This window comes from Microcebus murinus, chromosome 7 (assembly GCF_040939455.1).
Source record: "Microcebus murinus isolate Inina chromosome 7, M.murinus_Inina_mat1.0, whole genome shotgun sequence".
Classification (NCBI taxonomy): Eukaryota; Metazoa; Chordata; class Mammalia; order Primates; family Cheirogaleidae; genus Microcebus; species Microcebus murinus.
In genome coordinates this window covers 59739014-59765921 of record NC_134110.1, presented here as the reverse complement: position 1 = coordinate 59765921, position 26908 = coordinate 59739014, and the positions used below count along the sequence as shown (strand labels likewise).

Here is a 26908-nt window from a genome sequence, read left to right as displayed (position 1 = left end):
AATTCCGATCCGCGGAAACCTGCACTGGGGTCTAGCTAGGCACGGTGGCGACGACGATCCCACGTGGCCCACGGCACGCCGCCACCCACACTGCCGGCAGCGGCAGACCCCACCCTCCCGGGAACCGCCCCGTCCGGCCCCGCCTCCCCGCCCCCTCCGCTCCCGGAGCCTCCCAGCCCCGCCCCTCTCCCGAGGCCGGCAGCGCTGCGGCTGCGCAGTGGCGCGCGCGTGGGCGGAGCGGCGCGCGCCACGGTCAGCTGACTGTTCCGGCTGGCACGTGACTCGCTCTGTGGGCGCTGGGGTCGAGGAAGCCGTGAGGCCGGAGCTTGGGTCGGGGAGGGATGGAGCGCTGAGCCGTTAACGTCTGCCAAGCTGCCTGCCTCCGTACCTGCTGCTGCTGCCACTTCCTCGTTTGACACCTTTCTGGGTCAGTGAGCGCGGGCTCTCCCGGACGGGGAGTCCCGGCCAGGCCGAAGCTTGCGCTGCGGTCGCCGCCTGGGAGGGATGGGGGCGGGCGCGGGGGCCCAGGCCGTGGCGTTGGAGCTGGAGCTGGCCGGGTAGCTGTGTCTGATTGCTCGGCGCCGCTTCCCCGCAACCTGGGGCCTAGGTTCCGTCCCTAAGGAAGAGGAAAGAGGGAAAAAGAGAACGAGCCCTGGCGGTGCTCAATGACAGAGGCAGGAAGGAGAGACGCAGCGGTCCGCGACTTTTCTTCTTGGGGAGGGGTCACAGTGAATCCATGCCACCTGATTGAGGGGGAAGAAAGGTGACAGAGTGGCCCAGGTGAGGGTCTAGGGTGGTGTGTGTGAGGTCACAGCCAGCGCAGGAGCCTTCCCTGGTGTACGCGCTTGTGTGGTATTATGGGGAGGGCAGTTTAAAGGGCCTAGGAGCCCCTCACTGCAGGCAGGGGATCCTCACAGAGGATGCATGGACCTTCTAGGAAGAGGAAAAAACAGGAATCTAGAGAACTCAACAATTTATTAAAATGGGGGAAGGGTAGGCAAAAAAGAAGAAAAACCCTGAAAGGGAACTTGGGAGAGAGTCACATAGGGCAAATTGAATTATCTGAGAAACAAAGGAGGAAAGGGGGGGGCTAATATTCTTTTCAGAGGAAAAATCTGGTATATTAGGGAAAAATGAAATATTTATTGCTCTGGGAGTGGAGTGTACACAGGCTTAGGAGTTTGCACCAATGTTGGGGGGAAAAGTCACACACAGGACACATGAAAGTACTGTGAAGTTATATGTAATTATCAGAAAGAGAATGTGAAGTGCTTTGAAAGCGCGGAACAAGGACAGATGTATGAACTGGCACTTTGGAAAAACAGCCTGGAGGAAAGAAAACTGAGTCTTGGCAAGCCTGTGGGATTGGAACAGATTGAGAGAAATGGGGATAACTACGGGCAGGGAAAGACACAGGATTTGAAAGCTTCAAGATGAAGGGGGAAGAGTGCTTCTGGGGGGAATCAAAAGTTTAGGTTTGTGGTGGATTGCATTGTGGAGAAGTGGGAAATAAAGTCGAGGTCAGGTAACAAGGACTTTTGAATAATATTCATTTACCTTATTTGTTCAAATAAGATGTATTGAGTGCAAACTATGTATCAGATATATATATTGTGCTGATGCTAGGGTTTAGGAAATAGGGTCTCTTCCCTCACAGAGCATACAGTCAAGTGTAGGAGATGGATTTTCATAATAATCATGCATGTGTGAAAAGTGCTTTGAAGGAATAACAGAGAGTGGTATGTAAGAGTTTACCAGGGCCATGACCATTATGGAAGATTCAAGGAAGGCATTGCTGAGGATTTAACTTTTGACCTGAGATCTGAAAAGAGGCTGGAAAGGAGATGTGAAGGTGTGAGTGAAAAAGACATTCCAGGCTGAGAGAACATCATCTGTCAAGGCCCTGAGATACGAGGAGGAATAAAGCTTTCGAGAAGTTGTAGGAGGGCTAGCATGGCTGAAGCCAGAAGGGAATGGTGTGAGAGAGACAAGTAGGGAAAGCTGGGGTCAGGCCCAGCAGGGCAGTTATAATATCCCCAAAGCAAGGGAAGCCAGTGAAGGTTACAGGCAGTGGAGTGAGTCAGACTATGGCTTTTAAAAAGACAATTTTGTGGAGCAGAGCACCTGGAGAGTGGCAGAAGTGAATGAGGGAAGGCCAGTGTGTATGTGGGGGCATTGTTGTAATCCACTGAAGAATTTGAAGGCAGGATACCTTCTCTCTCCACTGAGGACTTAACGAGAATGTTTAACTGTACTCACTTCTAGAGGGAATAAGGAGTTGAGGAAGGGAATGAATGATTAGATTCTGTTTACACCCTTCACTGAGAGTAGCTGTATCTACCCCTGCCCCCCAGCAGTCTTGAAGTAAATAGGAGAGGCTTCTTTGTAAAAATTTGTTTTGGCCTTTCAAATTTATCCTTTCGTAATGCCATTTATTTCAGAATATCTTTTACTGAAATGCACTTGGTTATAGGGAGGGATCAATTTTCATATTTATTTTGTTCTCACAGGTCTTTGAAAGACAGTAGATGAAAATGCTATTCATTGTATGAATAGTAACCTATCTAGAATTCTAGACCCTTGGAATTAGAGGTGAAGTGATTTGTGTAAGTTACTGTGGTGTGACTCCCACAGTTTTCTGACTGCTGATATATTGTTCCTGCTGATTACCTACACAGTCCTTACCACAGTCACATCTAGAGAGAAGGATAAGTTTTTTGAAATGCATTATAATCTTTGATTCAGCACTCTTGGTGGACTTTTTCTAGCAGGACAGTTTCAAAGGGATTTGGCAATGGTGCTCTATGCTTTTGAAACTGATCTTCTATAATCTTGGGTAAAGCTATTCAATTTACAATTCAGCTAAAGGAGATTATAAGCAAAAAAGGTGAACTGAAAGTGCTCAGGTTGTCAATCACAGTTCTTTGGCAACAAGTGGGTCTCAAATTGTGCTGAAGACCGAGCCTCAGGGTTGTGTCTCAGAACTACCAGATCTTTTTCTCTTCTGGTATACGTTGCAGGGACTAGATAAAATCTAAGGAAACAGTAGTCAGGATCTCACTAAATGCTGAGAGCTAGGTAGTGTAATTCAGCTTTTAAAACTGGGCAGAAAGTACTAATTTTTATTTTTTTATATACTAGTCTTAGGAGCCTCATGTACATTAGTTTTTACAACTAAAAAGAGACTTTTGGGTGTCAGGAATATGATTCTCTGATTATTTCCATAACTTGTGAAATAATTCCATTGGCTAAAGAGCAAGACTGGACTGCCAAAATAAACGTTTGCAAAAGGGTCTCGTTGTAAGTCCACCAGCCCCTAAGAAGTAAGTCTTCCTTCTGAACTTGATTCTGCTTAGGAGTAACTACAGTTTTGACTAAGTACCTCCTATTTAAATTTTGCTGTAGTGCATATTCTGATCTATCTGCAGGATACATCTTTTTCACTCTTTGGATGTGGAATTATTTATCACTTTATTTATAAATTAATTCATGTTAGATTTCCAGTTCATCACTGTTTTTAAGACATAGTAGGAACCATTAGCATAGTGCCCTTGGAAAGGGCTCAGGCAATGAAATGAACCAGGGCAGTCTAAAATTTCCTATTGACACACGTGATCCTTGGAACTAGAAATTTCAAACTGTATTCTTTATAATGAAACAAAATTCTTTTCCAGTGGGAGATCTAATATTATACCATTGTGCAAATGTGCTATACATTTATTGAGTTCAAAAATGAATGAGGTAGGCAGTCGGGGAGACCTGCTTTGGTTATATCAGGGGCAAAAAGACAGCATTAACTGTATGTCTACAATGAGGGTGTGTGTGTGTGTGTTTGAAAGTGAGGTATATGTGTGTTTGAAAATAAAATACCACCTAAATCCAAAAATGGTGTTTTATAGAAAAAGGTTAATGTATCTTCTAAGGTATTTTAAACAGACTGTTAATGAATAGGAAGTTATTTGTAAATTTAGGTAAGTTGGTGGATTAACTTTACCATGAAAGGCTTTCTTTTGAACCCTATAGTTTAGGGTTTCTGCATGGGTGCTATTGGCATTTTGGACAAGACTATCCCTTGTTTAGCCCCCATCCACTAAATGCTGATTAGTGACCCTCACATTGGGACAACTCAAAATGTTCTCATACATTTCCAAACTCCTGGAGGAGAGGGGTACCGTTTGGTTGCAAAACATGTGGGTGTTGCCATTATTTACATTTTGGTCAAATATTGGATGTTGGGGATACAGAGGTTAAGAGTAATATTTTAACAGATTAGCATATAATTGAAATAAAGGCATTTAAAATTCAGTTTTTGATGTTTTAATGTGATTCCTTTAGTGTAAAACTACAGAAACTGCATTCCAATATTTCTTCGAGGAACTTGTCTTTTGCAAAAACTGCATGAATAACTCAAATAGGTTCCTCTCAGTCCCAATAAAATGTAGTCACTAGCTGTGTGACTTAGGGCAAGTAATTTCATTAACTGTTCCTTCATCTGCAGGTGGTAGTGATAACATCTACTTTGAAGAAATTAAGTGCAAAATTGCTTAGCATGTAGAAGTGCTTATCACTGGACACAGAAAATGATACGTATTCAATGAGCAGTGGTTTTTACCAGTGAAGAGAATCTCATGCTTACTAGAGCCATAAACTGCGGAAAATTAACCTATTTTAAGTCTTTCAGTTGATGACTTTCAGGCTAGAATACATTGTATTCTAGAGATATCAGCAGCTTTTAGCAGAATGTGGTATTGTGGTCCAGTCACTATCATAAACTGCCATCCCAAAAGAAGGGAAGTAGTGTCTTGGGAGCCATGAATGTAAATTCAGGGAATCCCCTGGCATGGAAGGAATTATTTGCTCTCTGGGTCACTGCTGAGTTTTCTGTGTGGAGAGGGAGTCTCTGGAAGCTGAGAAGGTTCTCATGATTACTTTAAGTAATAAGTGTACTACAATGGCCTCCTGCCAATTCAGCCAGCTTTACCAGAAATTACTAGAAATTTTCCATCATTGGATTATATGTTATCTCCCCAAGCCCCCCAAACATATTTCCAGATTTTGTCATAGTCATCTGTGTGAAAGTAAGGCTTTGCTTTCATAAATTAATTTCTAGCTAATTGTGGAATAAAAAGATGGTAGTTGCTTATAAAATACGTCCGTTAAAGATTAAATTGCCTTTCATATTTAAGTATATTTATGGCATGAAATTCAGGTAGTCTTCAACAGGATTATAGAGCATTTATAAAGTATTGTTTCAGTTGAAAACAAAACATGCAAAAGTTAAGATTTATTTAACAAAGGTTTGTTCTGACAGTTTTATAATCTCATTCCATATGAATCATGGAAGTATTTCTTGCAAGGTAAAATCTTCTTTTTAGTTATTGGAAACATTTAAACAAGTTATATTGTAACCAAGCCCCCCTCACAATCCCAATTAAGATACTGTGTGTTGAAGAATAGAATTTTTACCTTTAAAAAGGAAACAGTTATTATTTTTATTTGTATGGTGTTAATAGTTGATTTCTAGGGTAGGATGTGGCAACGTTTTAAAATGAATGGATCAATTTTGTTTAAAGTTGATATGCACATTAGGAAGGCTGTGTGATATTTCACTGATGGATCTAAGGCCTGCCACTGCCTTTTTGTGCTTGTTCAAATAAGCCACGTTAGTAAAGTTGGTATTTTCAAGGACTGAAAAGGAAGTTGTTGTGCATGTAGACCACCTTCCAGGCTTAATTTATTGTGCAATTTAATTTACTGTGAAAGGTGATTGCATTTCAGATACTACAGTATTGGTTTCTTTTTTTTTTTTTTTTTTTTTTTTTTGTTTTTTTTTTGTTTTTTTTTTTTTTTTTGAGACAGAGTCTCACTTTGTTGTCCAGGCTAGAGTGAGTGCCGTGGCGTCAGCCTAGCTCACAGCAACCTCAAACTCCTGGGCTTGAGTGATCCTTCTGCCTCAGCCCCCCGAGTGGCTGGGACTACAGGCATGCGCCACCATGCCCGGCTAATTTTTTATATATATATCAGTTGGCCAATTAATTTCTTTCTATTTATAGTAGAGACGGGGTCTCGCTCTTGCTCAGGCTGGTTTTGAACTCCTGACCTCGAGCAATCCGCCCGCCTCGGCCTCCCAAGAGCTAGGATTACAGGCGTGAGCCACAGCGCCCGGCCAGTATTGGTTTCTTGAAAGCATTAAAATCAGTTAAGTGTTGGAGCTCTTAGTAAAGTACTGTACTGTTTTCTATGGTCACCTCCATCTTGGGTCAGGCTTGTGTTTTCCATTGTCAGAAGTCATGCTAGTAGATCTCCTATTCAGGCTTATCACTCCCACCTTTTGCATTGTTGTAATAGTTGCTTTATTATCTTTATTTTATTTTCAAATCAATTGTGGTAGGAAAATAATCCACAGCCTTCAAACTACCAGAAGTGGGAGATAAAGTGAGTAAATAGTCCCAGAGCTTTGGACCCAGGTTAACCTATCTTTTCTCCTTTCCTCCCACTTTTCCTTCATTCCTTGTTGAAAAAGAATTGTTAACTGCTTTTTTTTTTTTTTTTTTTTTAAAGCAGCTTACTTATTGCAGTCAGAGGAGATAGAAATGTTTTAAAAATTTGACTTGGCGGGGTGCTGTGGCTCACGCCTGTAATCCTAGCTCTCTGGGAGGCTCAGGTGGGTGGATTGTTTGAGTTCAGGAGTTTGAAACCAACCTGAGCAAGAGCGAGACCCCGTCTCGACTATAAAGAGAAAGGAATTAATTGGCCAACTAATACATATATACACAAAATTAGCCAGGCATGGTGGTGCATGCCTGTAGTCCCAGCTACTCGGGAGGCTGAGGCAGGAGGATTGCTTGAGCCCAGGAGTTTGAGGTTGCTGTGAGCTAGGCTGACACCACGGCACTCACTCTAGTCTGGGCAACAAAGTGAGACTCTGTCTCAAAAAAAAAAAAAAAATTAACTAGTGTTGACTAGTGTTTCCTTTGTGCTTCCACTGTATTCTGCTGAGATTTTTTTTCTATCTTGGCATCTGCATGGTCTCTTCACCCCTGCCTGCACACACAGACGTACCTGCCCATGTAGACCTGCCACCTTACAATCCGGAGTAAGCTCCTTGAGGACAGGGACTACATTTTATTTGTTTTGCTTCTCAGAGCCTACCACAGTTCTGGGGACTTAAGCACCTAAAATATTTTGTGAGATGAATGCTACAACCCTAAATGGAAAACAATTACAGTCAAATAAGAGATGTGTGCAAGATGTGCAATGTTTGGGGGATGGACACGCTTGAAGCTCTTACTTGAGGGGGGAGGAGGGCATGGGCAATATAAGTAACCTTAACACTTGTACCCCCATAATACGCTAAAATAAAAAAATAAAAAAATTTAAATGTAAAAAATAAAAATAAGAAAATATTAAAAAAAACAAATAAGAGATGTGTGACAGAACACAAAATAGATGTCTGCTTTAATGCAGTTAATTACATGAGTTTAAATGGACATGTGGGTCGAGGAAGAAATAGTTGGGATTATATTCATGGATTTGGTGCATGGATAGACTTAGTTGGGGGGATTATTTTGTTAGGAGAAGCCCAAGTTTGTATAAACAGGAAGAAAGAGATTGTGTGTAAAATGGACTGAGCAGAGGCAGAGTAGGAAAGAGAACAAAGGGCAAGCCTGAAGCCCAGATGGGTAAAGCGAGTTCAGGATGATTGTGAGGATAAGGCAGGAAAACCCAGACAAGGACACTAGTAGTGATGACAATGAAAAGTGGCACATTTGAGCTTTATTTCAATAAAGAAGCAGGACTAGGGGCTTTCTGTGAGTTGTTTAGCCTTCTCTCAACTGGTGAGGAAAAGCTTTTTGAAGTAAACTCTTGAGAATTAATTAGGACTCTACACTGTGGTCACGAGGCCACCTGTTACTTAGGGCATTTAAAATCCATTTAGTCTGCTCTTCATAAATTAAGTAAAATTGTACATTTCTTGAGCAAAGCAAGAGTTTGCCCAGATTTAATTTTGTTCTGTACTTGATTTCATATCACTATTGATTTATTTTTCAAGTTTGTAAGTTGCCATTGAAAGCTTACAAAAAGTGCATTGATATATTCAAAAGTTTCTAAACTCCACCGAGCAGAAATCCTTGTCTGTATTACGTGTGGTTCTTGATAATGACACTGTGGCATTTAACCATCTTATTAAAAAGTGTTGCCATTTCTTATAACATTGAACTCACTATATAATCTTAGAAATGCCTATTATAGTATAGTGGTTCTGAAATTTGGCTGAATTACCTGAGGGACTTAATAAGAAAATAGAAAAAAAGGCTCCTGGGCCTCACTCAGTATAGATTCAGGGAATGAGTATAGGATCAGAGAAGGATCCCAGATGTCATAATCCAATCCTCTCATTTTACAAGTGAAAAAATTTATGCAGACAGTGATATGCAGAACTGGGATTAGATTCCAAGTCTTTGTATTCTCAGTGCAGTGCTCTGGCCATTACACTGTGCTTCCTGAAATTGGCATTTAAGTTTTCTCTGTCTGTAATTCCAAGTGAGATAAAAAGGCTCTTTACCAATCTTGATCTCATGTTTCAGACATAGCTGCTTTTAATGGGCTTTGCCATTCTCTTTGTTTTATCTCCAGGGTTCTTTGTCATGATGTCATTTAATGGTCTCAGAATTTTTCATTATTTTCAAGTATGAAGATACTGCCCTATTAGGGGTATTTTTTTGGTGTTTACATGTAGTGGTAGTTCATTATTTAAAAATTAGAGAATAAAAATATATAGAAAGAATGAAAATAAACATTCACAATCTCCTCCCAAGAGGCAATCATCAGCAGATTTTTTTTATAGTTTCATGCTGTGGTCTCCAACTCATGGGCCGCAGACTGTTACTGGTCTGTGACCTGTTAGGAACTGGGCTACGCAGCAGGAGGTGAGTGGCAGCATGCAAGTGAAGCTTCATATGTATTTACAGCCACTCCCAATTGCTCACATCACTGCATAAGCTCCGCCTCCTGTCAGATCACAGTGGCAGCATTGAATTCCCATAGGAGCGGGAACCCTACTGTAAACTGCATGCGAGGGATCTAGGTTGTGTGCTCCTCGTGATAAACTAATGCCTGATGATGAGGTGGGGTTGAGGCGGTGCTGCAAGCACTGGGGAGTGGCTGCAAATACAGATTATCATTAGCAGAGAGGTTTGACTGCACAATAAATGTAATGTGTTTGAATCATCTTGAAACCATCCTCTCCCACCCCAGCCACTGTCTGTGGAAAAATTGTCTTCCATGAAACTAGTCCCTGGTGCCAAAAAGGTTGGGGACTGCTGGTTTAACGTCTATACCTATACATACCTATATCTTAAAGTTGGCATAGCCATAGTTTTTATGGCTTTTGATAAATACTGCCAAATTGCATTCCAGAAATTGCCTTTTTAAAAAAATTCATTGAATTTTCCTGGGCTCTCGTGTTTATATAATTATTTTAGATTATTTTAGCTATAGATGATTTAATATAGCTAAGATGTATTTTATTAATGATGGCAAATTACTATAGCTTTATTAATGCTTTTAAATGAATTTATTTTACCTATCAAGATAACATGCTGTACATTTGCAAATCATTGGCATATATATGAATGTTAGAGATATTCATTTAGTCAAGCTGCATCTATTTTTTTTTTTTTTTTAAGCAAAAGTGATCTTTCTCTCCCTTATTACTGAAGCAATGCCTGTTTGCTGTTTTGGTCCATTTTTCCCAAACACAGTATTACTTCAGTCTTTCAACCTAGACATGTTAAATTTTTGGTGTTCATCGTTAATCCCTTTTCTATTAAATGTTGAAACATAGGGTTGAGAGAGGCTGGAAGTTGAATCCTTATATAGAAACAAATACTAATTAGCTAGCAAAACCAAAAACTCATGAATAATACAACAAAACTAGGCGAGACTTCAATTTCTGGCTACAGTGGAGTAACTGATACCAGACTTGCTTTTCCTCTTTAAACAACTACAAACTTAGACAAGATATATGAAAGACTGCTTCCATGGACATTGGACAACAGGCAATATGAGAATTGAGAAAAAGGAAACAAATGAAGTTCTATAATCCCTCTTGCTTTCTCTCTGTAGACACTCTGCATGTTTTAGGAACCCTGTATACAAAGGGAAAGCCAAGCAGAGCAAGTTGGGCTTGCTAAGTTGAGGAAATTAGATTTGGTGGAAGGCTTGTGTGGCTGGGATTTGCAGGTCAGATTGGCAGAGAGAAGGAGCTAGGCAGAGAAATAAACACTGGGAACTTATGTAGGGATCTCTGCAGGTCTAAGGGAGAATGACTGGAGAGCTTTAAACTGAACAATTGCCAGAGCTCACAGGGCTGAGAGGCATTTGAATTCTGACCAGACAGAGGGGAGAAACCTTATTGAATACATGTGGCATTCGGTAGCATCCCCAAAAGGTCAGGCCTTAGTAATAGGAACTAAATTAGCCCTAAAGTAAAGCCTTAGACCCATTCTAGCAAGGTTTTAAAACAAGCCTTGAGTGGATCAAGCCGATCCTCACATAACTGCCTGCTGGAACAAAGTACTGAAACAAAATACTCTTAAAAGGAAGACAGCAGAATCCACAGTGTAACATTTTGAATTATAAATATGCTCAGCGATGTAACAGAAAACATGAACATAATGAAAGAAATGGAAGACTTTAAAAAATAGAACTTAAAACAGAAAAGTATATCTGAAGGGAGACATTCACTGGATTAGAAGAAAAGCATATAAGATACTCTGAAGGAAAGGTCAGTAAATTAGAAGATATAGCAAGAGACTGTCCAAACTAAAGCATAGAGAAAAACAACTAAAAAAAGAATGAAAACTCAGTGACCTGTGGGACAACATCAAGTGGTTTAACATACATGTGATTTTGTCTCAAAAGAAGAAAACGGCGGAGCAAAAAAACTTTTGAGGAAAAATAATGGCTGAGAAAATTTTCAGATTTGATGAAAACTGTAAACACAGATTCAAGAAGCTCAACAAACTCCAAGCAGGATAAATACTACCTCTCTAATAGGGTTTTTTTTATTTGTTTGTTTGTTTTTACCACTAAGTGAATTAATATAGGTGAAGTGCTTTGCCTGGTGCTGGTCAAAAGGAAGTGCCCAATAAGATGGCTGCTTTCTTGAGAACATTCGACAGTCCAGATTGTCTAATGCTGCAAGGGCACAGCTGTGCTAAGTCTGGGGGCACTGGAGCAGAACCACATATTGGGAAGAGGTGATGAATTTACTAGAAGTGTTTGGTTTTAGCTGCTTTTGAAACATCCAAGTGGAAATGACCTGTAGTCAGATGTGAATACCAGTTGGGTACAACTCTGGATGCCACAGAGGGGCCTGGGCTGGAGATATAAATCTGGGGAAGCGTCTCGCATCTAGACTGGATTGCCGCAAGTGTAGAGGAGATCATCAAGAGAATCACTGTATACACACACTGAGAGAGGGACATACCCGGATCTGGGTCTTGAACGCCACCATTTAAATCGATGTGCCTTTATAATAATTTTCTTCTCTATTCGGCATATGATTTGCTTATATTTATGCCTGACTTCCAGCATACGAGATTAAACAAAGGAAAATAATTAGGAATAAAAATGGAAGTTGTTTGAAGCAGTGAAGGAGGTGGAGGAGTCCAGAGTCTTGGTGAGTTGATAACCAGTGGCCACCAATTTTGAATTTTTTTTTTTTTTTTTTTGAGACAGAGTCTCACTTTGTTGTCCAGGCTAGAGTGAGTGCCGTGGCGTCAGCCTAGCTCACAGCAACCTCAAACTCCTGGGCTCGAGCGATCCTACTGCCTCGGCCTCCCGAGTAGCTGGGACTACAGGCATGCGCCACCATGCCCGGCTAATTTTTTTTTATATACATATCAGTTGGCCAATTAATTTCTTTCTATTTATAGTAGAGACGGGGTCTCGCTCTTGCTCAGGCTGGTTTTGAACTCCTGACCTTGAGCAATCCGCCCGCCTCGGCCTCCCAGAGAGCTAGGATTACAGGCGTGAGCCACCGCGCCCGGCCTGAAATTTTTTTTTTCTTTTAACAGGGAGAAAGAGGAAATGTGTTTTGCAACATGGATTTCATTTTCTGACCCCCAAAAGCATACATATTCATTTGCAGAGATACATTTTGTTGGGAACTAAGCTTAAATTGTTAGTTTAGAAGAGCAATTTTGTGTGTGTGACTTGTGTAAGTGACAGGTTGACAGTGGACATTGCTTAAAGATGGAAAAAACAGATTTTGCAAAAAGCCTTATTGATGCTGTTATTGTGGGCAGTTCTTCCATTCCTTCTTTGGTACTTAAGTAGCTTGTCTTTCCCATCAGGCTCTTGTTAGATCTAGTTTGCTTTGACTAGGTGTAGAAGAACTGACACAGTAGGCTTTGGCTGCAATACAGATAGGTTCTTTCTCAAGCCCTATATTTGTGACTGTGTTTACCCTTGAAATAAAACACAAAGGCTTACTTAGGAACCTGCAACTTTGCCAATTTTTCATTTATAAACTACTCTAAAATAAGAATTTGTTTTCTGAAAGACTTTAAATAAAAAAATTAATAAAAACACTTTAAAAATATGATTTGAATGTTTTTCTTGGCCTTTTTTTTCTCTAATCAGGCTTTTCGATTGGTTCAGGGTCATTATTATATTTGCATTTCATTTATTCATTCAACAAGCATTTATTAAGTCCCTGCCATTAGAAGGGATTGTGTATGCTGGATCTTAGAGTTTCACAGAGAAAGAAATGAGTGTAGCCCTCAGGATTTCAAGTAAGGTGAAGAGGAAGATAGGTTATGCATATGAGGGAGGATAACATGGTAAGTGTAGAATAGTGGCACTTACTAGGTATAAGTAAACAGGGTATTTCCCACCTGGGGCACTGGGGAGGGCCTTGGGAGGTAGGATAGGATGAGGCAGCAGCTAATATAGTCACCCCTAGGAAGGGTGGAAAAATGGAAAGGGAAGATCTTGGTACATTATTTTATTCATTCCTTCCAACAGCTGTGTGAAGAGATGTGTGGTATTTCCACTTTATACAAATGAGGAAACTAGAAAGGGGATAGAGTTAGGGTTTTAAGTTGTGAGACTCCAGAGTTTGTGTTCTTTCCTCTATGGCCTGGCAGGCCCCTTGAATCTCTAATTTTTGGTCTTTTTCTTTGGAGTAATCATTGTTCTTTCTAGGAGGAAGGACACTTTTAGGTGCTGGCTGATGCTGTTTTAGAAATTGTGACAATCCTGAATGAAAAGGGAAAGGAATCGTGAAGCTCAGATCCCTTTATCCAGCAGAATGAGTTGGACCTATAGGGTGCTCTGAGCCTAGAATTAAACATAGTTGGTAAAGGTGTTCCAGCTTATATTCTGTCTTCACATAGCAGAGTTCAGGTGCACTTGAGTGCAGAATGTTCTTTTCTCCTAGCATGGCACAATAGAAAGAATGTGGCCTTTATAGTCAAACACAGCTAGGTTTGAACCCCATCTGCCAGTTGTGTGACCTTAGGTAAATTCCTAACCTCTGTGGGTATCACTCCCTATCTCATGGGGTTGCCATGAGAATTAAATAAGATAATGGATGAAAAGTTAAAAGCATGGTGCCAAGCATAGAAGTTGCCTTTTCCTTTTCTCCTCATCTCCCAACAGTTAGGCTCTACAGAGGATTCCAGTTAAAAGCTAGAATGAGGCCGGCGCAGTGGCGCACGCCTGTAATCCCAGCACTCTGGGAGGCTGATGCGGGAGGATTGCTCAAGGTCAGGAGTTCAAAACCAGCCTGAGGAAGAGTGAGATCCCATCTCTACTAAAAATAGAAAGAAATTAATTGGCCAACTAAAAATATATAGAAAAACATTAGCCAAGTTTGGTGGCGCGTGCCTGTAGTCTCAGCTACTGGGGAGGCTGAGGCAGAAGGATTGCTTGAGCCCAGGAGTTTGAGGTTACTGTGAGCTAGGCTGACGCCACGGCACTCATTCAAGCCAGGGCAACAAAGTGAGATTCAGTGTCTTAAAAAAAAAAAAAAAAAAAAAAGCTAGAATTAGAGAATGTTCTTTATTCCGAGACATTTCTGGACTATAGTTTTATTAGAAGTTATCATCATGGTATCTCTTTTGATCCCGATAAGAGCTCAGTGTAGTAGATACAGCAGGTATTATTTATGGAGAAATTGGGTCCTCTTTCCCGTTTTTTGAAATCCTTTAGAGAAGATTTTGGTTGAAAAGGTTGTCTGGAACTCTAAATGGTATGATAGTGACATCTACTGTAATAGCTTATATTATTACAGAATTTGAAGAAGCCACAGTTCAGATAATATAACACTATCATCAGGAAGAATTTAACAGTTGATTTCATTAGCTACCATTTTGGGTATAAAATGTGAGGAGATATAAAAATGTGTCAAATATACTTTTAACAGAACCACTGTATAAAATAAATCATAATAAAACCTCAATTTTTCAAGAACTACCATCACTTAGAAGATCTGGATTACTAAAAAAGGTTCAGAGGTGCTGTTGGATTCTCTAATGAACTTGGAATCTTAAAGTTCAAGGTAGTCCTGTGATTGGTGTTTGAGCTAAAAAAGCTAGATATCTCTCTCCTGTTTCTCTTTAAAAAAAAAAAAAAAAGCTAGATTTGGTAAGTATAAGAGTCTTAGCTGGAAGAAATCAGAGATAGGGAAATAGCCAAGGCTGAAGTGGCCAAAGGAAAGCGAAAAGCACAGCAGCTGTTGGAGCATCTTTGGTGAGGCGATCCAGGGTGCAGTGGACAACAAACAGAATGACAAGAAGGCAGGAGATAGACCCACAGTACTTCATCAGGAATTTATTTTAAAAAGCAACTTCCTGAGATAGGTTCTGGAGTTAGTAGAGGTATAGCCTGAGCTCCTGCCCTTGCAGCGTTATACAATTAGAATTGTTGAATATATTGACCCCAAAATACTTTTTAAGAAAAAATCCCCAAACTTCAAAAAGGTTTGTGTTCAAATATCAGTACTTGATTATAATAGAATGTAAACAGACTAGAAAGCATTTCTGCTAGAGGTAAAACAGAAAAGTTGTGCTTGGAGGATGAATTTGGTAACTAGATTATTCTCTGAATATAACATTTGAAAATTCACTGAAATTTTATTTTTTTATAAATTTGCTATGCATTGTTATATTTTAACTTAGAGAAGAATTACATTCTTGTAACAGTTCTAAAAATATTTAATTTTGAAATATTTCAAGTAGAAAAAATATTGCAGATTAATAGACATCTATGTACCCACAACCCAGATTTAGTTAAGTATTAACATTTTGCCATATTTGCCCAAGACTTAAAGAAGAAATCTTCTATATAAAACTGAAGCTCCTTTCTTCTATGCATGTTTTTATATTTTCTGTAAGTATATAACTATGAACAATATATACCATTGTGTGTCTTTTTTTTTTTTTCCAGATGAATTGGTGTAGGATATTGTGTGTCTTTTTAATTGTGGAAATAGAAACTCTTATTCTGCTGGTGGGAACTTAAATTGGTAATGGCTTTGGAGAATGGTGTGGCAATACTCAACAGAGTTGACATTGGTCTGTGTCAGTTTTCTCATGCTGCATAACAAACCACCCCCAAACTTAGTGACTTAAAACAGTGACCTCTTATTTCTCCTTATTCTGTGAGTTGTCAGGGTGGTCCTTCTGTATGTTTTGCCTGGGCTCATTGATGGCAGCTGCATTCAGCTGGGAGATTGGCTGGGCTGGAAGGTTCAAGATGGTCTCACTCACACGGCCAGCAGTTTTTGCTGGTTGTTGGTTTCTCTGGCGTGTGGCCTCTTCTCTTCCAGTAGGCTAGCCTGGCTTCCTTATGTGGTAGTCTGAGGGCAGTGGTCTAAAAACAGAAGTGGAAGTTGATGTCTTGGGCCTGAACCCACACAAGTGTGACTTCCATGCATTTTATTTGTCAAAGCAAGTCCCAAGGCCAGCTCCACCTTTTGATGGAAGGAGTGGCAGTCACATTGCATGTAAAGGAGTATGGAAAGACATGTTGCCTTCATCTTTGAAGACAATGTACCACACGATCATACCCTGCCATTCAGCTATTTTACTCCCATCTGTCCTAGAGAAATTCTTTCATAGAAACAGAGACTTGTATGAAAGTTGTTCACAGCGGAATTGTTTTTAATAGCAAAGAAGTAAAAACAGTTTAACAATCCTTCCAGGGAAAATGTAGATAATAAATTTTAGTTTATTCATATAATGGAATACCATGCAGCAATTTATACATGGATCACAATGGATAATTCTAAAATTAGATTGAAAAAATCAGATTGGAAAAGAATATGGGTAGTATGATAATATAATATGTAATATATAATAATATAACAATAGTCCTAAATTTTAATATTTGAAGTTTCTCAGGCAGGCTAATGAAAATTTTGCTTTTGCTTTTAAAGCTTATTTTTGGCCTCATTAGAGCTTGGTGCTCTAAGTGTAGATCTTCATCACTAAAAGCTGATAAAAGTGTAACTTCATTAGTAATGTTGGAAAAGTCATTGTAAAGGACAATTTCTTGAGATATTCATTTAATACCATTATATTTTATACCAGTTTAAGCCCTCTGTGTTTTCAGTTTCTTATGTGCAAATGGGGAAGATATTGTTTATATAATTGAGATGTTAGGAAGATTAATTGAGATGATAATGTATAAAACATCTGGAGCAGTACTTTGTATATGATAGATGCTCTATAAACAATAGAAAAAATAACAGATACATGGGCTGGCATCTGTGTTTAGTTCATTTTTTCAATGGTATTATAATGAATAGGTAGGTTTAATTAAAATGAGCTACTAAAATTGGGAAAGTCCACTATGATAATAATACTTTACATTTTAAAGGAAATTTAACATTTTCAGAGTTTTTTCACATTCATTATCTGATTTTGTTATCAGGACAACTTTGTAAGAGGTTTATATTCAATTTGTAGACACAGAATCGCAGTTTCAGGAGAAGTTAAATGAGTAATGATAGTAGAAAGGTGGCCCTTATGAAGGCACATTAAATTGGAAATAATGATACTGTAGTATTTTAATTTTTATAAGTTATTTTGTGTTTGTGTGCTTTACTTACTTAGATTGTAAATAGATTTGTCCCTGTAAATAGATTTTTTCCCTCCTCTGTGTGTATGGGGAAGAGGTGAAGGAGGAAGAGGAGGAAAAAAGATTGTAGGAGAAAGAGGATTGAATGTATCTTAATGGGACTGTTTGGAAAGGGAGATGCACAGCCTTTCTCTCACTCAGATCCAATAATGTTGGCATTTTAAAATAACCAGGCAGATTGGCAAGTTTTTTCCCCCCAAATTTGTAAATGTTTGATGGCAATTTAGTATACATTAAGGATTTGAGATTTAGTGACTACTATTCAAATGTGTTAATTCAACTAAAGTTTTTCTCAAATGCAAAAGTTACATATTTTTAAAAATTTCCTACTTTGGGTGTTTTAAAAGTTTAAGATAAACCTATAAATTTGTGACTGTCCAACTTCTTTGATTAAATGAAACTATTGGTGTCTGGTATTTTGGATAATCCCACTTCTGAATAATTTCAATTTTGAGGATGTTTTATGATTTTTTAAAATTAGGTACTTTCTAGTATTAACTTTTTATCATCTCCTTTTCTTTGTATCATAAATAAATCACCTTTTACCATTTAGATGGATATACTTCCAGATAAGTAAATTTGACTTTGCTTGGAATTGTATGCTGGTATTAAGATTAATTTTGAAACAGTTTATAGTTTATCATTTATCCTGTGACTCTGAAACACTTTAGAAATAAATGATATTAAATGTATTTTTTTTTTTTTTTTGAGACAGTCTCGCTCTGTTGGCCAGGCTAGAGTGAGTGCCATGGCATCAGCCTAGCTCACAGCAACCTCAAACTCTTAGGCTCAAGGGATCCTACTGCCTCAGCCTCCCGAGGAGCTGGGACTACAGGCATGCGCCACCATGCCCGGCTAATTTTTTCTATATATATTAGTTGGCCAATTAATTTCTTTCTATTTATAGTAGTAGAGAAGGGGTCTCGCTCTTGCTCAGGCTGGTTTCGAACTCCTGAGCTTGAGCAATCCGCCTGCCTCGGCCTCCCAGAGTGCTAGGATTACAGGCGTGAGCCAAAATGTATTTTTTTGTTTGTTTGTTTTACATTTCAGAGTCTCTCTTGATTTCTGAAGAAATATCTATCTGGTAACAAACATGACTGAGTTCTGGCTTATATCTGCTCCTGGAGAGAAAACCTGCCAGCAAACATGGGAGAAACTGCATGCTGCTACTACAAAGAACAATAATCTTGCTGTTACTTCCAAGTTCAACATTCCTGACTTAAAGGTAAAGTGGCACTGTGCAAGAGTGTATGAGTTCATCAGGGAGGGTCCATTCTCTCTTTTAGTAGAAATGAGATACCCAATTTCTTTTAGAAGAAAACCTTCTTCTCTCTAATCATTGGCATAATTTAAAATGTATTTTATTCTTTGAAATTTTAGGAGTAAACTACCAAAATGAAATGACATCTTTTTCTACTTAGACTTTTTTGTTCTTTTATAAATTGTAATGAGAAATATTATGAAAATATTTGCTATATTACATTCACAGATATTTTCAGAAGTAGAAAATCTTGTGTTTCTTCTTAAATATCATAGTGAATTTTTCTGTTATTAAATTTATATTTTGCTAACATTATAAATGTTATAGCACTTGCCTAATCATACTTGTCAATATAACCTGGTTATTTAATCTAGACAATCTATTTAACATTTATTAAAGATCAGTGATCTAGCAGCCTCAAAGTGAAACAGGCTGCCAGTAATCAGTTGACTGAACTTTTGTAAAGAATGGAAAGATCATGATGTTTACATTTTGCTGGTTAACTGAGTGAGGCAATCATAGGCAGCATTCATTGAAGAAATGCTTAAAATTACCATTTCTTAATATTTTTGGAGTTATGGATGCCTTGGAGACAGGACGTTTCCTCCAAAACATGCTCATTTATGCATAGTTTTGCATATAAATTCTCTTACAAACCGACCCTCTACTGCACATCCAGGGACCTCCTGCTTTAAGAGCCCATGTTGTAAAGCAGGACTTCATATGACCCACTGTCACTGGACAGCACAAGCACGGGCTTGTCTTTGAGAAGTCTTCACATCTTAAATGCTGCTTGCACCCATGAATTAGAGGATTATCCTGTACATGTAAATAGCTTTGAAGTGTCTGGCAAACATCTTTTAACCACACTAGCACATTACGAAATAAAATATGGACAGCTAGAGATTTTTGGGACCTTCAAGTCAAGATGTATCATTTTATTAAAAAAAAAGTAAAACCTAAGTAACAGAATGCTGTATTTCCCTTTTAGGTTGGCACACTGGATGTCTTGGTTGGCTTGTCTGATGAACTGGCTAAACTGGATGCATTTGTAGAAGGGTAATGTCCTTACATGCATGGAGTAGAGCAAAATGGGAGACAGTGTTGTCAGGCTTCCTGGACATTGGGTTTATTATCACGTGTATACTCTGCTTATTGGAATGGTTTTAGGAAATGATTATAAATCAACTTTATGAAGGTATACTTTACATACAATAAAATGTACCTATTTGAAGTATGAAAATAGTGATTCTCTTTTTAAATCTTTATTGAGATAGAATTTACATGCCATATAATTCACCTATTTAAAGTATACAATTCATTGAGTTTTAGTATATTTGTGGAGTTGTGCAACCATTGCCACAATCAATTTTAGAACATTTTCATCATCCCCCTGTTCCTGTTCCCATTAGCAGTCACTTTCTATCCCACACCATCCACTAATCTTTCTGCCACAATACGCTTGTCTGGACATTTCATCTAAATGGAATACAATATGTGGTCTTTTGTGACTGGCTTCTTTTGCTTAGCATACTCTTTAAAGTTCATCCATGCTGTAGCATGTATCATTATTTCTTTTTATTACTAAATAATGTTCCATTATATAGATATACCACATTTTATTAATCCATTCATCAGTTGATGGGTATTCAGTTTCTAGTTTTTGGCTTATATAAATAATGCTGCTGTGAACATTTGTGTACAAATTTTTATGTGCTCATATGTTTTTATTTCTCTTGGGTATGTTCCTAGGCATGGGATTGCAGGGTCATATGGTAACTCTATGTTTAGCTTTTTTTTTTATTTTTTTTTTTATTTATTTTTTTTTTGTTTAGCTTTTTGAGGAGCTAACAGACTTTTCCAGAGTGGCTACACAATTTAATATTCCTAACAGCACTGTATGAGGATTTGAATTTCTCTACATCCTTGGCAGTACTTGTTACTATCTGTCTTTTTGATTATAGCCATCCCAGCGGGTATGAAGCAGTATCTCATTTTGTTTTTGATTTGCATTTCCTTAATGACTAATGAGACGTGGAGTATCTGTTCTTGTGTTTGTTAGCTACTTGTTTTTCTTTTTTGGAGAAATTATTTGGATCTTTTGCTCATTTTTAATTGGCTTATTTGTCTTTTTATTATTGAATTACAAGAGTTCTTCATACAGTATACTCAAGATATAAATTCCTTACGAGATCTGACTAGCAAATATTTCCTCCCATTCTGTGGATTGTCTTTACTTTCTTGATTGTGTCCTTTGAAGCACAAAAGTTTTTAAAAAATTTTTTTGTAGCGACAAGATTTCACTCTGTCCCCCAGGCTGGGGTGCAGTGGTGTGATCATAGTTCACTGCAGCCTTGAACTCCCAGGTTCAAGTGATCCTCCCATCTCAGCCTTTTGAATAGCTGGTACTACTCATGTGCCCCCATGCCTAGTAATTTTAAAATTTTTTGTAGAAACGGGGATTCGCCATGTTACTTAGGCTGGTCTCAAACTCTTAGGCTCAAGCAAGCCTCTTGCCTTGGCCTCCCAAAGTGCTGGGATTATAGGTGTGAGCCATCATGCCTGGCCAGTTTTTAATTTGATGAAATCCATTTTGTCCGTTTTTTCTTTTGTTGCTTGTATTTTTGGTATAGTATCTGACACCATTGCCTAATCCAGGATCACACAGTTTTATGTCTATGTTTTTTTCTAATAGTTTTAGCTTTTACATTGAGTTCTTTGATTTATTTTGAGTTAATTTTTATATATGTTGAGAGGTAAGGATTCAGCTTTATTCTTTAGCATGTGAATGTCCAGTTGTCCCAGCCCCATTTGTGGCATAGACTGTTCTTTCCTCATTGAATTGTCTTAGCACCCTTGCTGAAAATTACTTGAACATAAATGTGAAGGTTTATTTCTGGACTCTCAGTTTTGTTTCATTGCTATTTCTGTCCTTATGCCAGTACCACATTGTCTTGATTACTGTGGCTTTGTAGTAAATTTTAAAATTGGAAAGTGTGAATTCTCCAACTTTATTTTTCTTTTTCAAGATTGTTTGGCTATTCTGGGTTTTTTGCATTTCTACATAAATGTTAGGAACACAGTGTCAAATTTTGCAAAGAAATCAGCTGGAGTTTTGATGAGGATAATGTTGAATCTCTCAGTGAATTTGAGGAGTCTTACTATCCTAACATATTGTCTTTGATCCATGAACATTGGATGTTTATTTGAAGATGGTGATGCTTTTGTCTTCAAAATTTAGTTACATTAGAGGAGTTTTTCTAAACTACAGTTTTTGTCACTTTTGAATATGGTTTAAAGTTTGCTTGAATTTTCTAGGGACGGAATCTAAAAAGTATTTATGGCAAATGTAATTAGTCTGGTCCGTAAAATTGAAAGTTCTGTGCAGTTTGTCAGCTAGTCTTTCTATACTGCTCTGCAAGCCCATCTTCTTCAGTCTTCCTGAAAGATATGAGGAATTTAAAAATCATGTTGTTGTAAGACCCTGGTAGAAATGACAGCTGATAGTTTAATGATTTGAATGCTCCAACTTTTAAAGTCGGAACATTGTGGTATATGGTATATGAGGTAAATCATAGTTTATATTTTCTCAATAATGTAATCATTAGAGCATTTTTTTTTTTTGAGGTAACAGTGTGTACATTGACATAAATACTCTTACAGAGATACACAGGGAGATCATGAAGTTCTGGGTTACATAATGTTAAGTTTATAAATTTGACACCAGCAGATTCTACACTCTGTACTATTTCTGTGGTAAACATATGCACATTTTAGAATGTTCATAGCAAATGATTCTTTTTATAAGATGCTTATCAAGTTATATGGGAATAATGCTTTTTCTCCTTGAAGGAATGGATGAATTTTGGAGACACAGTTAAGTGTATGTACAAACCCCAAATTAATCGTGCTGAGGACTTATAGCTTACATCGTTGTTTCTGAAATTGTTCACTTTTTAAGGCTGGATTCTCCCCATTCTCTGAATGCCCACTGCTTTTTCACCTCTTCTTACCTTGAATCATATGATGCCCCCTGGCAAGAATATACTTTCTTCCCATGTAATCATCCTTTCAAAACCATTCCTGTCCTTCATTATCCTACTCATGAGCTGTTAGGCTTTCTTTATTATAGTAGTTGGAAGTGATCCCTTTTTCCTTTATGCCTCTCTGTAACCTGGTAAGCTCAGCTGGCACTGACCTCAAGGTTGCTCTTTTTGTTTAGTCATTTATATATTTTCCTATTTATCCAATAAGAGATTTTAAGCAATGTGAAGGTGGTGATTTTGTTTTGTATGATTTTGAATCCCACCCAAGACCTGTAGGCAGACATGGAATGGGAAAAGAACACTGGACTCCAAAATCAAGACACCACATTTCTAGTCACTGCTTTGCCATTATCTGGTCTTATGACATTGGTTAAGTCACTTATTCTCCACCTCAGTGTCTTATAAATGAATGGATTGACAAGGTCATATCTAGATGCCTTGGTAGTTTTGGCATTATATAATAGTTTCCACTATAGCATAGCTCCTTGCCAATAGTAGATGCTTGATAAATAGTGAATAAATAATGTAGGACCTCATTCTTCATCATGACTGTTGCTTATGTTTTGTTGCCTGTCAGATCCCTTTCATCCTGTGAAAGCACAGTGTCTGGCATGTAGTAGGAACGCGGTGAATGCTAGTTTACTGCTTCCTCCTTTGATCTTGGTCCTTGTGGTCAGATCTGTTGTTCAGTTTCTTAGCATATCAGTATATGTCTATTTACAGACCTGTTTCTTACTAGCTTCTCACTACTTTCTTTTTTTTTTTTTTTTTGAGACAGTCTTTCTCTGTTGCCTGGGCTAAAGTGCTATGGCGTCAGCCTAGCTCACAGCAACTTCAAATTCCTGGGCTCAAGCAATTCTTCTGCCTTAGCCTCCTGAGTAGCTAGAAATTAGCTGGACAACTAAAAGTATATATAGAAAAAGTTAGATATATACTTTTAGTTGTCCAGCTAAGTTCTTCTATTTATAGTAGAGACAGGTTCTGGCTCTTGCCCAGGCTGGTCTCGAACTCTTGAGCTCCAACGATCCACCCACCTCGGCCTCCCAGAGTGCTAGGATTACATGCATGAGGCACAGCACTCAGCCTCACTACTTTCTTTCTAGACTAAAATATACATTGTATGTAGTCTCCTTAAAACCTTACAGTTATTCATTTGATTTTTGCATATAACAAAATTTTATCCTTAAAACATTATTTATAAGGTGAGACCCATTTGTTCTATAACATAAAGATAGGTATAATGGGAGCATATATAGTAAAATTCATGTTTTAATGTAATATTTTCATTGTATATTATGGACTTTAAGTCTTTTACCTAAAAATGGTTGTTGATTTTTTTCCCCCCTCCCCAGGGTGGTTAAGAAAGTGGCCCAATACATGGCTGATGTACTGGAGGATAGTAAAGATAAAGTTCAAGAGAATCTGTTAGCCAATGGAGGTAAGCTAATGTTACATGATTTGATCATTATTAACTCTCATGAAGTGAATGACTTAACTACAAAAAAGAACATAAAGAAATATATGTATGTGGACATCAAATACAATTAAAAGCCTTTTAAAAATACAATTATTATTACTGAATTTGGTGATGCTGCCAGTTATATCCTGTCCCCTGAAACACAATCTCATAAAGACAGTATTACATAATATATTATATAGCTTATGATATGATGTTGAGTCTTCTGAAGAAGCAATATTGTAGAGATTCACCTTAGCTCTTTCTGTTAACTCATATTTGTAAGTTTCCAAGATATGTATCTCTGCATTGTTCCAGTTGAATCCCTGCTGTCTTCTTTAGCTTTTTGTATTTAATAGCATATAACTGCTAAATTTATTACAGTATAATGCCTCTTCTCCTCAAATTTGAATATGGCATTTCTTTATTTAATGTCCATAAAATAGTCTACTGACTTCTCTCGAGCTAGCAGCCAATATTTACATAGAGTTTGCTCTGTATAATAATGGCTTTATAAAGGTAGTTTTGACCTCATTGTTGTCGTTTGTACTTCCATTTTTGTTTTCTCATGAAATATCACTTTAGCATTTGCTTCATTTAAAATTAGATCCACCTTTAATGATACGTCATTATAATAGGAAATAACCCTCTTCTTGCATTCTATACTATATTGCCTATTCTGATAAGGTCACTGTATTTTATATTCAGTGTTGTGTTCCTCTAATCTTATTTCTTCTCCTTGCAAATAATAGATGTTTACTAAATATTTAATCAGTTAAAAATGTGGTAATTCTTGCTCTTCGTTATAATAGTGATTCTGATCTGATTGTTTACTATTTATGCTAATTTATGTTTTGAGACAGAACAGAAGGTAACTATATTAATTTATGGCCCCTTAACTGATCTTCTAAGTATTTCACAAACTAGGACAATCAGTCTAGTAGGTGGAATGCATGGAGGGGCAATGCATCTAGAGTTGCTTTTGGAAATATCATTTGTGGTGTTGACTTGTTGGTATTATGTAAGGAGAAATTGAGGAGAGGAAGATATTTTGATGTGAATTACTTTTGTCAGTTAGCTTTGCCATACTTGACATTTGGTGTCATGACCTTGATCCCATTAGATTTGAGGTATAAAGTAATCATTTTGATTACTAAACTTCCAAGGAATTAGTTGAATGTCTCTTTGGCTCTACATTTTTTGTCCTTTCCATTTGAAAGTAAAAGGGTCTATGTTTTGAAAATTATTGAAGTGTAGACTTTTAGAAACAATCATCACGTGGTTTTAAAAGACAAGTTTATTTTCAATTTGTTTGGGTGAGTTATCAAAGAAAGAACATACTTTTGCTGCCTCCTACTGAGGAGGCAATTTGAAGTAGCTTTTTAATCTTTGTGTTTCTTCTACATATGAGGCATATTATGGATATGTACATTTTTCATTAAGTCATCCAATTATAAGGAACATCTTAATATATATTTAAATTTTGATTAAGGAGAAGAGATTACAAGATAGAAATTTTGATTAATCCATGTTACTTAAAATAGTTCCACATTTATTTAATCAGGACTATTCAGAAATGATATCTTTGCTGATTGTCTCTATGCCAATTTCAATATTAAATTGTATCGCTATGTAAAAATCTATTTAAAAATTCTATTGGTTCTCTTCAGTAATTAAATTATTCCCCTATTTCAGTTGACTTGGTTACTTATATAACAAGGTTCCAGTGGGATATGGCCAAATATCCAATCAAGCAGTCCCTGAAAAATATTTCTGAAATAATTGCCAAGGTAAGATAAGAATTAAGATAGGTAGGACACATTGATTTATAGTGGCTTAGTTTATTTTATAATTTAGCTATGAAATACTTTTTAGGTTTTTGACAAGGCAACTTAATTATATGTCGCAGATACAAACAGATGCTGTCCTTACTACAATTTAGATGTTAAAAGATGTGTAGGTGTTAAAGGTGTTAAAAAGTATAACACTTTCATGTGTAGATTATATACATTGCTTACTTATTTATGTGGTTAACTTAAATATTAAGTTGACAGTGTTTAAGAAAGAGTATTTAAAATTCTATAATTATTAATTATACAAATTTTAAGGATAAGTGAGATCATGTAGAATAGGAAACTGGAATCTATTAAAGATTTCTAGTAGGTGATAATATTCACTCAAGTATGTTTATGTACAGTACTTGTTAAATCATTAAACTTTATGGATTCTCCGTTGCCTTCTGACTATTTAATATTGATCGCCTGCCCAGAAAAATGCTCATATTCATGTACCACATGGTTTTATGTACACTTTCAGGGAGTACAATGGACCCTGAAGCCCATCCATGAACCCACCGTGTTAAGAGCTCCTTTTATATTGAGAAATCTTTGAGTTTGAGATTATATAAGTCTTAACAGGAACCATAATGAGGCAAATAGACAACCTATTAATTGTTTGTCAGCATTCTTAATGACCTGGATGGAGTGAAAAGTGTGGTTTAAATTATTGAATAGACTTTCCTTGGCTCCCAGTGACTTCAGTTGTACCGTGGTCTGTATAGTTAAATAGAAAGGAGTAAACTATCAAAGATTTTAACTAAAGTCATCATATAATTTAAAGAAAATGAGCAGCTTGATAATATAAGATGGTGCTCTTCCTATGGCTGAGCTTTATTTTCTTGGCCTTTATCAAAGATTTAATCATCTGCTTTTTTTTACTATTGTGATAAGGATACAGGCTTAGAGAGGTGAAGTGACTTACCCTAGTACTACACAGCTAAAAATGGTAGAGCTAAGTTGAAACCAGTTCTTTACATGTTAAGTCTACTTTGCATTTTCTCTGTAAGTAGTTAAGTAGTTTTAGTCCTCTTTTGAAAAATAATTATAATTTTATTGAAAAAATATTTTGTGTAAGGTATTTGTAACAATGAAACTCTCTAGTAATTTAGTTCCTTCAGCCTTGTGAACTGAAGCCTTTTAATTAGTAATCTGA

The 26908-nt window shown here is 37.5% G+C and overlaps 1 protein-coding gene across 1 annotated transcript in view; it reads left to right on the top strand.

Moving 5' to 3' along the window:
• The first annotated feature begins 219 nt into the window (after window positions 1-219).
• Window positions 220-26908, top strand: part of ATP6V1C1 (ATPase H+ transporting V1 subunit C1) — a 44817-nt gene continuing 18128 nt past the window's right edge. Inside the window, exons 1-5 of the mRNA XM_012784311.3 lie at window positions 220-427; window positions 18205-18379; window positions 19407-19474; window positions 23814-23899; window positions 25613-25707. Coding sequence (XP_012639765.1) covers window positions 18248-18379; window positions 19407-19474; window positions 23814-23899; window positions 25613-25707 — 381 coding nt within the window. The 5' untranslated portion in view covers window positions 220-427; window positions 18205-18247. The remainder of the gene's footprint in view (window positions 428-18204; window positions 18380-19406; window positions 19475-23813; window positions 23900-25612; window positions 25708-26908) is intronic.